The sequence below is a fragment of the Silurus aristotelis genome (genome assembly GCF_946808225.1).
Source record: "Silurus aristotelis genome assembly, chromosome: 9".
Classification (NCBI taxonomy): Eukaryota; Metazoa; Chordata; class Actinopteri; order Siluriformes; family Siluridae; genus Silurus; species Silurus aristotelis.
Genome location: NC_139582.1, coordinates 15494653 through 15512448, shown reverse-complemented (window position 1 = coordinate 15512448; position 17796 = coordinate 15494653). Strand labels below are relative to the sequence as shown.

Below are 17796 nucleotides of genomic sequence, written 5' to 3'. Positions count from 1 at the left end.
GTGTGTGTGTGTGTGTGTGTGTGTGTGTGTGTGTGTGTGTGTGTGTCTTTAGCATCATAGCTACTGGTGCTAACAAGCTAACATTGTTAACATATATTTCGAGTTGTTTGCCTTGTTTTTAGGTTTGATTTATACTATAAGTTTGTGTATAATAACAGCTTCTCTCTTCTGGGAAGATGTTCCACTAGATTTTGGAATGTGCTTGAGGAGATTTGTTGTTCAGTAGTGTTGGAGCTCTAAAGCAGGGAGAGCTTCCACTCCAACCCATGGAGATCTTCATGGAGCTGGCTTTGTGCACAAGGTCCAACAGGTTTGGGTCTCCTAGTTCAAGTGAGGGCAATATTTCATGCTCCTGCATCCAAAGACGTACAATACAACAATGTGTCTTCAACTTTGTGTAACAGTTTGAAGAAGAAACAACATCTGGCTGGAATAATCAGGTGTCCAAAAACATCCATGAGGATATGCTGGCCATACATTTTTCTGCAACATTTTATTCATCTGCCTCTTTCCATAAAATGTCTGATTTGAAGTTATGAAGTTTGGGTAGTTTTCAGAAACTTTTCAGATGGACAGATGGAGAAATAAATGAAGTTTTGTGCTCAGCTCTGTATAATGTGATGTGAATGTTTCAGTGTGTAGATGAGATGAGATGAGATGAGAGAGAGAGAGAGAGAGACAGAGAGAGAGAGAGAGAGAGAGAGAGAAGGAGGGAGGGTTTAGGGTTGGAAGGGGAGGGAGGTAAGAGGAGAATGAGAGCACAGGGGTATAATCAGACTCCAAACTGCCCCGTGACTCCGAGGGAAGAAGAAGTCCTCGCGCCTGAACCTGGATTAATACTGATCTAAAACCCGTTCCCACTGAGGGATAATGAAGTGAGGAGAAGCTGGTTTGGGTGCTGGGTTCCAGTGCTCGAACCCGCTGTTTCAGGCTGTGAGAAGAAGGTTTATAGCTGTGGCTCATGGAGAGGCTGAGTGTGTGTCCGTACTCGTGCGCTGTCCTGCGGGGACTCTGAGTTGAGTTCGTGCGGTTTCAGGCTCTTCAGCGCAGTGGTGACGGAGATCTACAGCAATGGCTGGGTTTCGGCTGCTGTTGCGTGTGCTGATGGTGTGTGTGTACGTGTGTGTGTGCGTGTGTGGAGCGTCGTGGGGCGGACAACAGCGCTACAGTCTATACGCAGGGAGCAGAGAGCAGGCGCAGAGCGCAGACGGAGCCCGAGCAGCCAGCAGACACAGGTACACCAACACACACCACCAATACACCACAGGTACACCAATACACACCACCAATACACCACAATTACACCAATACACACCACCAATACACACCACAGGTACACCAATACACCACAGGTACACCAATACACACCTCCAATACACCACAAGTACACCAATACACCACAGGTACACCAATACACACCACCAATACACCAGAGGTACACCAATACACACCACCAATACACCACAGGTACACCAATACACCACAGGTACACCAATACACAGCACCAAAACACCACAGGCACACCAATACACACCACCAATACACAACAGGTACACCAATACACACCACCAATACACAACAGGTACACCAATACACACCACCAATACACCACAGGTACACCAATACATCACAGGTACACCAATACACCACAGGTACACCAATACACACCACCAATACACCACAGGTACACCAATACACAACAGGTACACCAATACACACCACCAATACACACCACCAATACACCACAGGTACACCAATACATCACAGGTACACCAATACACGACAGGTACACCACAGGTCCACCAATACACCACAGGTACACCAATACACACCACCAATACACAACAGATACACTAATACACACCACCAATACACAACAGATACACCAATACACACCACCAATACACCACAGGTACACCAATACACACCACCAATAAACAACAGATACACTAATACACACCACCAATACACAACAGATACACCAATACACACCACCAATACACCACAGGTACACCAATACACCACAGGTACACCAATACACACCACCCAAACACGACAGGCACACCAATACACACCACCAATACACAACAGGTACACCAATACACACCACCAATACACCACAGGTACACCAATACACACCACCAAAACACAACAGGTACACCAATACACACCACCAATACACCACAGGTACACCAATACACCACAGGTACACCAATACACAACAGGTACACCAATACACACCTCCAATACACCACAAGTACACCAATACACCACAGGTACACCAATACACACCACCAATACACCAGAGGTACACCAATACACACCACCAATACACCACAGGTACACCAATACACCACAGGTACACCAATACACAGCACCAAAACACCACAGGCACACCAATACACACCACCAATACACAACAGGTACACCAATACACACCACCAATACACAACAGGTACACCAATACACACCACCAATACACCACAGGTACACCAATACATCACAGGTACACCAATACACCACAGGTACACCAATACACACCACCAATACACCACAGGTACACCAATACACAACAGGTACACCAATACACACCACCAATACACACCACCAATACACCACAGGTACACCAATACATCACAGGTACACCAATACACGACAGGTACACCACAGGTCCACCAATACACCACAGGTACACCAATACACACCACCAATACACAACAGATACACTAATACACACCACCAATACACAACAGATACACCAATACACACCACCAATACACCACAGGTACACCAATACACACCACCAATAAACAACAGATACACTAATACACACCACCAATACACAACAGATACACCAATACACACCACCAATACACCACAGGTACACCAATACACCACAGGTACACCAATACACACCACCCAAACACGACAGGCACACCAATACACACCACCAATACACAACAGGTACACCAATACACACCACCAATACACCACAGGTACACCAATACACACCACCAAAACACAACAGGTACACCAATACACACCACCAATACACCACAGGTACACCAATACACAACAGGTACACCAATACACACCACCAATACACACCACCAATACACCACAGGTACACCAATACATCACAGGTACACCAATACACACCACCAATACACAACAGATACACCAATACACACCACCAATACACCACAGGTACACCAAATCTATATTTTTATATATCTATATCTATATCTATATATATATATATATATATATATATATATATATATATATATATATATATATATATATATATATATATATATATATAAACTTTATTTCGGCTTCTCCCATTAGGTGTCGTCACAGCAGATCCTCCGCACGTTATAATCCTAATCAATTCCTAAGTGTACAAACATTATACATGCATAATATAATATTCATCCACGTGTGTCATTATTATGAAAAAGCTCACAATTCAGTAGTGAATTATACACGGTTAATTAATGCTCATAAAGCACAATCACACTGCTGATTCTTCACACAGTTTTAACACCACTTTTTCCTCTTATTACATCCATATCATATAATCTCATATCATATATCATATCATTTCATATCATATCATATCATATATCATATTAAATCATATCATATCATATCTGATAAAGCAAAAGCAATGTGTCAAATACTTACAAAAAAAGCAAAGGTTTAACGCCAACATGTGATAGTCATCAGCATCATCATTACTATTATAATACTGATAGAATACATAATAGATCATATATATGTATATATATATATATATATATATATATATATATATATATATATATATATATATATATATATATATATATATATATACACAGTAATCCGCCGCTTTACCGCAGTTGGAATCTCGGTTTATCTCAGAATTGCATTTACCACATAACTGATACGTTTAGCTGATTTTCCCGGTGTCTCACAGAACTAGAGACCAAAACACTTATAGGGAATTGTTTTTATTAAGTTTTATGTCGAAATAATGAAATATATTAATACAAATATAATTATTAATTATAAAATAAAGTACAATGTTTTACAGCAGTAGTACAGCATTTTTTGCGTGGCGTCCGTTTATCGCGTTTTGGAATGTAACTACCGCGATAAAACGGGATTACTGTATATTTAAATATGTATATGATATTATATAACAGTATGCAGTAATGTGTTATCATGTGTGTACTTATTTTCTGTATGTAGTCTGTATAAACCACAAGTTAGTGTATATTCTATATTTAGATATGCTATTATATATTGTTGTATACAGTGTATATAATACTATATCCTAAATAAATGATATATACTAGAATATAACACTAATATTGTCTATATAATACTGTTTATACACTATATTTAGAGTGAAAGTAGTGCACAATATACATGTACATACATACTGTACATACTGAGAGAACTGTTTTTGTGCACTACAGTATAAACAAGTACAGAACAAGTACAAGTCTGGATAGAAAATATGATCTACAGTAAATAAAGTGTATAAGTGTGTAAGTGTATAGGGGAAGTGTATAAGTGTATAGGGGAAGTGTGTAAGGTTATAGGGGAAGTGTATAAGTGTATAGGGGAAGTGTATAAGTGTATAGGGGAAGTGTATAGGGGAAGTGTGTAAGTGTATAGGGGAAGTGTGTAAGTGTATAGGGGAAGTGTATAAGTGTATAGGGGAAGTGTGTAAGTGTATAGGGGAAGTGTGTAAGTGTATAGAGAAAGTGCAGAATTGTAGCTGGAACAGAGTTATTACTGTAACGCGCCGTGTGCGGAAACCAGTATGTTACACTCATCCAGAACTTTAAAAAGTGCACTTAAATGTGATGCGGATGATAAAATGAAAGAGTGGAGTAAACACCGGCCTCGTCCCAAATCTCACTGACACTGCAGCAGACGCCCCTATTAAGTGCTCTTTATCTAAACACACTATTATCATAAAGAGAATCAGAGACACATAGACCAGCCAGTGACATTACACAGCTGGGTGAAGACACACACACACACACACACACACACTCACACACACTCACACACACATTCTCCTCCCTTACTTCCTTCCTTTCCAGCACGTACACTCACTCTAACACCATGTTAGGCCCTCTGTGTGTGTGTGTGTGTGTGTGTGTGTGTGTGTGTGTGTGTGTGTATCTGGGGTTCCTGCCTGATGCAGATGTGTGTAACAATGTGATGATTCACAGCAGCACACTATTAACAGTAATAACACACACACACACACACACACACACACACACACACACACACACACACACACACACACACACACTCGTATAATCTCATACAATACAATAAAACGATTGATCAGAAGGTTGATTAATTTCTACAGGTTTCTACTCATGCACTCGCTCTGATATGCTGTTTCTATAGAAACGTCTCTTTCAGAAGGACGTGTGCGGTGCATTAACACTCTTATAGTTTTCTTACAGTAAGGAGATGTTTCATTACCCTGTGTGGAAGGAGACTCCAGTGTCAGTAGAGAGAATATTATAACACATTTCTACAACAATATTGAGCAGTGTATTGATAAGTTTGATGGAACATGTGAAGGATATTGATAATGTCTCTAAAATGTGTATTACAATTGACTTTAATATTGTGTTTGAGTCGCTCAGTTCTGAGTGAGAACAGAGACTCAGTTATCGGCCTGCATCCAAACACACCAGCACTATCAGGCGTTTAAGTGTGTGTGTGTGTGTGTGTGTGTGTGTGTGTGTGTGTGTGTGTGTGTGTGTGTGTGTGTGTGTGTGTAAGAGCCTGAAGTGTGTTTAGAGCCTCAGCAGATCTCAGTGCCTCTCTCTGGAGTGTTTTAGCTGGAAACAAGAAACATACATCAGTGTGATGTCATCAGTGTGTAATGCAGAGTGAGACCTGATTTACTAAATCAACTTCAGAGAGAAAAACACTGCTATTTTCCTTTCCGTTACAACTAACACACACACACACACACACACACACACACACACACTCATGTTGTAAGCTTTGGTCAATGTCTTTGGTGGATGTGTCTAAGAGTAAAGATCTCCAAATGTGTGTAGAAAGTGTAAAATACTGTAGGATTTGTTGTGAGATGTAGGAGACGTCTCATCAGCATACAGACGTACAGATAGACAGAGAGACAGAAACAGAGAGACCTGCGGTTAAGATTGCTTTCATGGTTTTCCTGGTTTTAACAGCTTTTTGCAGCTTTGGTTAATGTTTTCACTGACGAGCTACTGATAACAGTAATAAAAACATCACCACTTATCAGGAAATGTGTGTGTGTGTGTGTGTGTGTGTGTGTGTGTGTGTGTGTGTGTGTGTGTGTGTGTGTGTGTGTGTGTGTGTGTGTGAAGCTACCTGGAACTAAAGGCAAAAAAGCTCTACAGTTTCTCTCCTTTTTTGGATCACTAACATCACACTCTGACTCGCCTTTTTCCTGAACCTGAACTTGAACCTTACCTTGAACCATCAAAACACCTGAACACAAAACTATTGAATAGTCAAATTATGGTATTTAATCTTTGTACAGATCATTTTTTTAATCATAGTCATCATGATACACTATATGGCCAGAATTGGGACACAACTTTTCCAGCCTTACGTTTGTTCTTGTATCGGGTGCAGTTGTAAAGGAACTTTTCACTTTACTTTAAATAGAAAACCCAAACTTGTTCCAGCACGACAATGCTCCTGTGCACAAAGCCAGCTTCATGAAGATCTGCTTTCCATAGGGTACAGGCTAAACACAACCTTAACAACCAGAAACCAGGATTTCATTTGTTCTTCTGACTTGGGAAATGAATATTTTTCTACACATTTCATTATAATGATGCAGGATGTGTATTAGTGTGGAATGCTCTGGAAAAAAGTGAATAATGTTGGAAATATTTGTATAAAGAGAACATGTTAAAGTGTGTGTGTGTGTGTGTGTGTGTGTGTGTGTGTGTGTGTGTGTGTGTGTGTGTGTGTGTGGTTATCCACACTGTGAATAATAAAACACTTTAAATAATGATTTATTGTGCGGCTTGTAGCTGTAGTACGAAGTGAAAGCACTCCAGATGTTTTCTGTAATTACAGGTTTGGAGCTGCTTCCGATTTTCCACTCACACACGTTCCATTATCTGTGTGTAAATGTTAACACACCTGTACAACAACACCTAGGGAAAGGGAGGGATCGGAAAAAAAACACTGAACTGCAGAAACTCAGAAATGTGTTGTGTTTATAAACTGACCATTCAGGAGCGAGCAGGTCAGTGTTCCTCATTAGCTCCGTACTTTGTTGTTTAGCCAAAAAAAAAAAAAAAAGCACACCTGCTTTCAGCTCTCCATGGAATTTAGTTCAAAACTTTATATCTGTCTATTATATGTTTAACATGGCAAATCTGTCACTTATTCAACATATTCATGTCCTTTTTATTATATTTGTGGACCTGAATTACACTTTATGGACCCATTTGTGAAACAAAGATGGATACTCAAACCTGTTCCAGGTCTCCTCACCTCACCTACATCAGTACCTGACTAACTAACTGGATTGCAGCTCAATGAATCTCTACAAATCTAAAAAAAAATCTAGTGGAACATCTTTTCAGAAGAGTGGAGCTTATTATAACTGCAAATGAGACTAAATGGGGAATGATATAAAAATACATAGGAATCTATCATATCTTACATTTTACTATTGTGTGCCTCCAGTTCCATTTGTGCTACCAGCTGAAGAACCACTTATGGCTGAAGAAGTCAGGTGTCCAATACTTTTATTTATAAGTGTATGTTCTGTAACAGTAACAGCAAAAAATACGTAATTACTTGTTGTGAGGTTACTGATCTCATAGCTCTGTATTATTACTAAGCCTTGATTTTTTTGCCTCTAGTTCAGGTCTCCTGCTTGATCTCAGATCTTTTGCCTGTTGGTCACATGACCTATTGCCTGATTAATGTTTATTTACATTTGCTTTGACTGCAGTTGCTTCCTCTTGGAACCGTAAATGATACTGTCCACTAATACACTAATATATTTCAACCAAATAGTTTTAGAGTGCCTGTGTGTGTGTGTGTGTGTGTGTGTGTGTGTGTGTGTGTGTGTGTGTGTGTGTGTGTGTGTGTGTGTGTGTGTGTGCGTGCGTGTCTGTGTGTGTGTGTGTGTGTGTGTGTGTGTGTGTGTGTGTGTGTGTGTGTGTTTCATTGGAGTTCCAAGCTTTATAAACCATGGAGCTCCATGGAGCTCTTCATGGAGCCCCCTTCATGAAGGATCCTCAACACTGAATGTCCATCATACAGTTCCATCACTGTGAAGGTGCACCGTGATGGTGATTAAATGTAACCTGTTGTCCTGAACACATTGTAGCAGACTGTTAATATTAATTACAGTCCAAATCCATTCTCAAAGTTCTTGAGTTGCTCAGTAACTTCATGGATCCTTAATCTGTTGACTTGGAACCATCTCCAGCTAAGCATCTGCTTTACTTTTAGAAAACTAAAGCAGTTCTGTTATTGTGGTGACAATTAGTTCAGTTCAGCTGTTAGAATTTACACACACACACACACACACACACACACACACACCATTTCTCCCTCTGGAACACTTAACAAAACCTCAGAAACACCACATCAGCCATTACAACCACTTCCTCTTCCACATATCACACACAGGTCAGAGGTCAAAGGTTCTGTCTGGGTGAATTCACTCGAGGAAAAGTGGAGACAGAGACCTACATCATCGTCATCCTCAGACAGAAAAGCAGCTCTGTCAGTACTGCAGGTTTAGAATAATGTGCACACGCTTGACACGTGAACAGATTCAGAATGTCACCAATGATCACAGTGAAGTTTTCTTCACCCGATTCTCCCTGAGGTTTAACCTGAAGCTGGACTTCCTGTAGGACATCAGTGACCTGAGATTGAACTTCCTGTCTGTCACATCTGCTTCAGAATGATGGAATGATGTCTAGAAATAAAGTGCAGCTTGAGCTGATCTACAGGATGTGGAGAAAATAATTACAGTCTGGGCGAATAACAGAGTTTCTGTTGGATGAAAGAGTCCATTCAGAGGAGCAAGATCTCCACAAACCCCACAGATAATATAATCATAAATCAATAGGAAAACATTAAAAAATAATAAATCATATACTGATAGGAGCATTAAAGAATGTACTGAACAATACAGAGTCAAAACATGTTTAACTGCTTCCTAAAAACACGAGCAACAAAACACTGGATGGTTCATTTCCAGCTGCTCACGATGGAGCTGTGCTCTGTTTAGCATACGAGCTAGTCAGCTAATCATCAATCAGAACTCAAATGTATGAAGGATCATTCAGGGTTTGTGATGTGTTTTATTACAAAAGTGTGTTTGTGTGTAGGAACTGGTGTGCGTATGTGGTGAGTAAGACAGTGAGCTGTGTGGTGGAGGACGGAGTGGAGACATACGTGAAGCCTGATTATCAGCCATGTTCCTGGGGAGTGCAGTGTCCTCGCATCCTAATGTGAGTAGAGCCTGTGTGTGTGTGTGTGTGTGTGTGTGTGTGTGTGTGTGTGTGTGTTCGCTATAATACATTTTTCTTTAGTTTAATCTTTTTCACTTCTGCAGAAAAGCTAAAACTGTAACGTTAGTAGATATTAAAAAGTTATATATAAAAATAAATTACATTTTTTGATTACATACCATATACAGCTTATAGTGTTTACACTTAGATATTAGAGTCGCGTTACAGCACTGAAATGAGCAGTTCAGAGTGACGTTAGTTTTAAAGGAAAAGTGAAAGGAAATGGAACACTGAGGATCTTTCATTTTGGCCGACCTCTAAACAGGAAAATCAGAATACAAAATAAAGACATAATGAGAAACAGTTGGATGGGGAAAAGCTAACACTCACACTCACTCACACACACACACACACACACACACACACACACACACACACACACACACACACACACAAATGGCTATGTAAGGAATGAGATGACACATCATTCCAAAGTCCACAACCACAGGAATCAGACTCCAAAAACATCAGCACTTTATTTCCACTAAACAACTTGGTTCTGCTCTCACCGTGAGGTTCTCCCACTGACTGTAGACCCTCCAACACCAACAAGACACTGACAACACAAGAACACCACCAAGAACACCAGGAAGACTCCAAAAAAACTTTTATTAACACCAGAAACATCAACAACAGTTCCAGGAACACAACCAACTGCACAAAGGACACCATGAACCCCGTCAATCACACCAAAACATTACCATGAATGCCAAGAACATCAAGAATAGCAGCAAGATAAACAGGAGCACTGAAAACAAGAGCAGAATGTAGATTGATCTCTATATAAGATGATTAGAATAATAGAAGATCTGATGATCAGGTTCTCATAAACAGTGCAGTTAAAAGCTCCTGAGTTTCTACAGCAGTAAAATGTAAATAAACACTTAATGATGAATCAGTTACAGTATTTAAACCGTTGATTTTGAAATGTTTTGTCTTTTCTGTCCTTCTCATGTGTGGTGAAGGTACCGGACATATTTGAGGCCGAGATATAAGATTGCATATAAAATGGTAACTGAGATGGAGTGGAAGTGTTGCCATGGATACAGTGGAGAGGACTGCAACACGCATCACGGTGATGGGAATGGAGGATCGAGCACTCAGATTTCCACAGCGAGACCGTGGCCTAAACCCTTGAACCCAGGACACACAGGACACACAGGACATGGACAAACCGGAGGGAGCGGTGCGATTTATCATTTAAAGTCTTTTTACAAACCCCTGGAATAAAATATTACACCTGTAATGATGTGATGATTGTGTTGTATGTTTAGGGAGAGGCGACAGCGACAAGATGAAACAGATGGAGGACAAAATCCAGCATCTGACCAAAGGTCTTAATGAATTGCAGTTGAGTTTGAACAGCATGAACTCCAGGTTTCAGCAGGAGATGAAAAAACCCGGAGGGAGCGGCGAAACAACGCCGTTGGACGCGCCGCAGCCTGAAATAAAGGAAACCATTCACAACATCCAGACCAAACTGGACCAGCTGGACAACCGGACTCAGGCTCATGACAGAACTCTGGATAGCATCAATAATCACCTGGTCAACGGAAGAGGGGGAAACGAACTGGATGACCATTTTGGAGGCAAACTCAACATCTTGAAAGAGGAAATCCTGCATGAGTTGGAGCGGCGGGTTTCTCTGTCTTGTGCTGCTTGCCAAGCAGGTGTTGATGACCTGCGAAGAGAGCAGCAGAGGGACAGAGAGAAAATCTTTGCTTTGGAGAAGAAGATGAATGATTTGGAACAGAGGAATCGCCTGATTCTGGATGGACTGAGTAGATCTCAAACATGCTGTGATAAAATCCGGGATCTTGAGACAAATCTCAGAGATGTGGATAAAAAGGTCACATCGACTTCTGAGACATGTACCAGCTTAAAAGATCGTCTGGAGAAAGAGCTTCAAGGAACTGGAGGTGAAGGAGGTTTTGAAGGAGCAGGAGGAAGTGAAGGAGGACAGACAAAACTGCAGGATATGCTGAATGGTCACCTGGAAGATTTGGAAAGACGCATTAATAGCACAGTGCAGACTACAAAAGAAAACTGCACTGACATGGAGAACAATTTGAAGAATTTGTTTCAGAAGGGCCTCGTAGACATACGCAGGGAGATCACTTCTCACCTCTCTGTTCAAGATCACAGAGTTGCTGATATTTCCCAAGACATGCAGAGCGTAAAGGAAAGCTTGTTCGATCTGGACAAGCGCTTGTCTCAGGTGCAGAATGCCACATCTCAAATGGATCGGAGAATTAATGAATGCTCTTCTTGCTCTGGATCCAGAAGACCCCCAGGAGGAAATGGAATTAGACCTACTGAAGATACTGAAACAGTGAAGTCCCTGGAATGGAGGGTGGTCACCAACGAGGATGATATCAAGAGATTTAACACGAGGCTCAAAGATCTCTCTGTTTTCGGTGACTCTCTTTTGGAGAAAGTGGTGAATCTTAGTGAAAATGTACACAAGATCAAGGAGGTGACCGGCGACAACGGTGAACATTTCACTCGATTTATTAATGAAATTGGGAATTGCCAACCGGACATCTGTAGGACAGTGCAAGACGACCTGAGGAAGCTGAAGAATGTCACGTACCATGCCATGGACAAGTGCCAGACAGAGATGACTTACATTAAGGGCAGGGTGGAAACGGTTTGCTCAGGTGAGTGCAGCACTTTGCAGGAGGAACTGAATAAACTTAAAGAGGATGTGCAAAAATGCAAGATCTGTTTGGACACTCCGCCAGGAACAGGACCAGTACTAGAAGATCTAGATGGTCCTCAGAAACCCCTAGATGGCCATAGTGTAATTAGCAATAACAACAATAACCTCGGCTCAATCCAGGGCGAGTTATCAGGAGTCATTTTAACCTTCAGCTCAATCAACGACACTCTGAAAGGGTTGGAGCACAGCGTCCGAAAACACGACAGCATGATCACTGATCTGGCAAACACCAAGGACAAGATCATCTCAGAGATTGATAAGATCCAGCAGGAAGTGACGGAGCACATTGAGGACACTAAAATACGATTCGACAACATCGAGCGTGACATCAAGCGTTTTGGAAGCACCTTTTTGGAGAGAACAGGAACCGGCCTCGACAAGAGGATCACAAAACTTGAAGGGGTTTGTGGCCGACTCGATTCTGTATCTGAGAACTTACAGAAAATCAAAGAGGGACTCAACAAGCACGTGACCAGCTTGTGGAGCTGCGTGAATGGGCTGAACACAACTGTGATCCACCACAGCAGCTTCATCGACACCATGGAGACCACACATCTGGAAAACATACACGGCAAGATCAAACAGATCAACTCCTCGATGCTGCATCTTCTCCAGGAGTTCAGGAACCTGATAGAACATGACTTTAAAGGTTTGTCTTTAAAACAAAGAGTTTTATATACAGTTTTCACACACAGAAAGAGAATCGTGTAAATCCTGATTCAGCGAAATCTCTGCAGCCATAGTTAATTTACCAGGTCAAAAGTATTGGAACATCTTCCTTTTTTCACACACAAAGCCTTGAGTTTCAACAAACTATTGGAGGCACACAAGTGTGTAGGACATCTTTGGATAAGGTAGCATTAAGTTTTAGTTAGGAGACCCAAACCTGTTCCAACATGACAATGCCCCTGTGCAAGCCAGGTCCATGAAGATCTGCGTTCCATTATTTGGAGTGGAAGATCTCCTGCTATAGAACTCCAACCCTATTAAACATGAAGAATGAAAATGCTGACTGCACCCCAGATCTCCTCACCTCACCTTCCTCAGTACCTGACTTTATTAACACACTTGTAGCTGAATGAATCTCCACAACATCTAGTGAAATATCTTCCCAGAATAGTGGAGCTCATTGTAACAGCATATGGGACTGAATGTGAAATGGGACGTTTAAAAAGGAAAGGATCTTATGCTCAGGTGTCCAAATACTTTTGGCCGTACAGTTTATCGGACATGAAAGACTTCTGGTTTTTCACATTTATTTCGCTTTTTTTTTCTGGAGTAAGTTAAATCTGACTTTTTCTTTAAATAAACAGAGAAGGTGTAACGTTTCTTCTTTGGTTCCTTCATTCATTATATAAACAGGAAATAGCTTCACTTCACCCTTTTCTAGATCAGATGTCCAAACACACACCAAGAGGTTTTTAAGTTAAAGTGGGTAAAAGGTCACTGTTAATTCGGAGACTCCTGATTTCAGGTCTGCCTGGACCCCCGGGGCCTCAGGGAGAGACAGGTGAAAGAGGATTTCCAGGATTTCCAGGACTTCCTGGACCACAAGGACCACTCGGAAAACCAGGTGTGGAAGGACCAAGGGGACCACCAGGTAATAAAAAGGAGAAAGAATAATTAAACCAGAGTTTTGATAAATAATACAAAATTCCCTGGATGATTCTCAGCACCTGTAATAATCCACTAACTAAAATATAAGGAAATGAGAAGTCGTGCTGTGATGGTGTGTTTCACAGAAGTAAATATAAAATGTCCAAAAATATATAAAACTTTATAAAATGTTTTAATAATATTAATGTAAATGAACACATCCATCTTTTTCTGTTTCAGGTCTCAAAGGAGAACGAGGTACGAGCTTTATTTTTATTTTCCCAAAAAAAATCCCTCTGGAGTCCTGAGGATATTTCAGACATAGCAGATGTTCCTTATCAGATTACAGCTAAGGGTCATTAGTAGTGAGTGTGTGTGTGTGTGTGTGTGTGTGTGTGTGTGTGTGTGTGTTTGTGTGTGTGTGTGTTTTAGGACACACACGTTGTAGAGGAAACTACACTGTAAATGTACTGTTGTGTAGCTGCATCCCGATTGTTATGGTAGAAATATTTGTGTATTTGTTGTTGTTTTTTGTTGTGGTGGTCTCCAGGTCTCCCAGGCATTGACGCTAACGTCCCTCAGGTCTCGTTCTCGGCGGCGCTCACGATGCCGATGACTTCATCCGGAACCATCGTGTTTGATAAAATCTTTGTGAATAAAGGGGATTTTTACAACCCGAGAACAGGTGCACCATCCAATTTTCTGATTATTTTTATTGTTAATTTATTTTAAAATTATATTTAATTATAGCATGAATAAAAGATAACTAAACTTTAATTTATAAAGAATTGTTTCTATTTTTATGCTGCTGATTTTTCATTTGATTTAAAATCTAATTATTGTAGAAATTTATTTATTTCTCTGATTGTTTATTTAAAATAACATTTATTTAATTTATATTGTTTTTTACATTTGATTTTATATTTAATAATTGTAGAGATTTCTTTCTTTCTTTTATTTATTTATTTAAGTAATGTAGGAACGTTTCTTGTCATAAGGAAGTGATGCTCTTTGGTGTAGTAACAGTAACTCTACAGTTTCCTGTAGCTCCACCCCCTGAGTGTTTTATTCTGTAAATGATTATATAAGTGAAGACGCTGACCCTGAGCGATGTTCTCACCCTGCAGGGATCTTCACGGCTCCACGGGATGGCCATTACTTTTTCAGCGCCGTTCTGACAGGCCACAAGAACGAAAAGATTGAAGCGGTTCTGTCCAAGTCCAACTACGGCATGGCGCGTGTGGACTCGGCCGGGTATCAGCCCGAGGGTCTGGAGAACAAGCCGGTGGCGGAGACGAAGCCGACACCTGGATCTCTGGCCGTGTTCAACATCATCCTCCCGCTGCAGATGCACGACACGGTTTGTGTGGACCTGGTGATGGGGAAACTGGCCCACTCGGTGGAACCTCTCACCATGTTCAGCGGCGCTCTGCTCTACGAGGATTACTCCTAACCGTGAGATTTCTCCACGACGAGACCGAACCTTGACCCCCCCCGGGGTCACACCACTGACACACTCACAGACACTTCTGTGATTTTGTTCTTGTGTGAACTCCTGAGTTCTGAAGAGGATTTCATTCTGTCTGTTTTATTTTCCCTTTCGAACTTCTGGAGATGTTTTTTTTTTTTTTTTTACAAAAACTACTGTTTTTTATTAATATTATTATTATTATTATTATTGATATGAAAATTACTTCAAATTTTATATAAATCACACAGTTATGGATCATCAGCATTTCACTTCAGTGTAAAAGCAGGCTGTAAGACTCTCGCAACAGAGCACGTGTCGAGATCGCTAATAACATCCCTGTCACATTATAGTTCATGATTAGCGTTAGGTTTTTATGATGATGTATTTAAATTTTTGTTGCTCCACCTTTTCACCAAAGATCAATTCCTGATCAGTTCCTCATTTAGGATTCAGTAGAAAAAAACTCTTTTGCTAGCTAGCATGTAGCTGTGAAGTCACACAGGTTGAGTGGAAATGAAACGGAATTTTCCAGAACCTCAACATTTACCTCAGATGGGTTTATCGCTAGACTCCAGAAGACTAAAATAAAGCTGAATGTACAGTTAGCAAGGTGGTAGTGAGGAGCGCGCTTAGCTCTCAATGTGTAAATTTTCTCTGAAAAAATAGCAACATGCTATGTTAAAAAAAAGCACAAAAATGTGGAACAAATTAGCATTGAGTAAAGGATCAATTCTTTGGAGAAGTGGAGAAGTCGGGTGTCCCAATACTTCTGGCTGTTTTGTGTTTTATCGTCCATGCTGAACAAAATAAGTGTAACTTTAAAGAGGCAATAAGTAATATAATACACATAAAGCGAAACGATGACATATTTAATGGGCAGATAAAGTTATGAGATGATGTTGAGATAATGTTTTTAGCATAAGCGATGTAGCATTAAGAATGTCACCACTAGCATTAACCGTGTGTAGCGAGCGTTCTCTCAGTGCACCACAGAAATAATGAACAGGATTTTAACGCAAAAAGAACCAAACAGATTCACCTTTAAAGTGCCTGTCAGGAGAATTAGCTTTAGCTTTAGCATCTTTCTATGAGCTGGACTGGTAATAAAGTGTTTACAGCTGAAAGCCAAAGAAGCGACCAGAACATGTTTATTGTGTCTATAAAGAGAATTGGATCATTTTTATTGTTTGTTAGTTGCTGTTTTTTTTTATTTTTTATGAAAAATACCAAAGTCGTGTCCGAATACATCACTAACTGTTTATGAAACTGAGATGTGAACGAGGAGATTTCTGATCATCTTCACCGTGATGGAGCTCAGCATCATGCTGCATTAACGGCCTATTATTATTATTATTTGGAATATTTCCATCAAACGCTTTCAGTCTCTAAACGGTGGAAAGCTGTGGAAAGCTGTGGATGTGAGGATCGTGTGACGTGGCTCCTCACGGTGTACCCTGTGACTCTGAGTGTGTTTTGAGCACATGTGATAAATAAAGAGATTGAATTTCACAGCGTGGCCAGGGACCTGATCTTTACATCAGACCTTCTATAACTTCTCCATGATGTCGGTTAAAAGGCAAAATTCCTCAAGAGATGTTTCATGAGAGATGTGTGCAGTCTGAGCAGGAGATCTTTCATTCCAAACCATGTACAGCAGATCTTCATGGAGCTGACTTTGTGCCATGCTGAAACAGGTTTGTCTCCTAGTTGAGGGAAAAGAAAATTGACTGCTTCTGCATCCAAAGACGTCTGATACAATTGTGTGATTGAACTTTGTGTAACAGTTTGAGGAAGAAGCACAAATTCGGGGAAATGTCGGGTGTCCCAATACTTTTGCGCGCGCGCACACACACACACACACACACTCTCTCTCACACACACACACACAGTCACAAAAGCAACACAAATACAGTTTTAGAATGTGGTGTTTAGGACACAGTCCTCGACCCTGCAACACGAGCAGATCCGCAGTGTGTGTGTTTGTGTGTGTGAGAGAGAGAGAGAGTGTGTGTGTGTGTGTGTGTGTGTGTTTTCACAGCTGTTCGTGTTTAAAAACTCTCCACACGAGCTCTTGGAGAGAAAATACACACAATCTGACCGTGTTGCAGATGGAAAACACACACACACACACACTCGGGATTTTCCAGTGTGTGCGCCAGCAGCAGATTCAGGGCTCTGGTTTCCTCGACTCTCTGGAACTCAGTCGTTTTTTCTTCTTCAGTTTTTATAAAATCTGTAATTTTCATTAGTTTCTGCTTCACTACATTTTAAATCACATCCATTATTGAGTAAAAACTTTATTAAATGTTATAAAGAATTAAAATCTCGCTCTGAACTCCGGCATTAAAGTCCCGCAGATTTTGCGGTCAAATCGCAGGGGGCGTGGTCACTGGGCGGGGCGTGGGACATGGGCGTGGTCAGAGGCG

General features: G+C 40.8%; 1 protein-coding gene across 1 annotated transcript; it reads left to right on the top strand.

Moving 5' to 3' along the window:
- Nucleotides 1-764: 764 nt before the first annotated feature.
- On the top strand, nt 765-16879 carry emilin1b (elastin microfibril interfacer 1b). Its single transcript, XM_083551036.1, has 8 exons — nt 765-1235; nt 9399-9521; nt 10547-10767; nt 10856-12952; nt 13778-13903; nt 14140-14157; nt 14450-14584; nt 15027-16879. Exons 1-8 carry the CDS (start codon nt 1072-1074, stop codon nt 15350-15352), a joined length of 3210 nt encoding a protein of 1069 aa, XP_083407162.1. The 5' UTR covers nt 765-1071; the 3' UTR covers nt 15353-16879.
- The last annotated feature ends 917 nt before the right edge of the window (nt 16880-17796 follow it).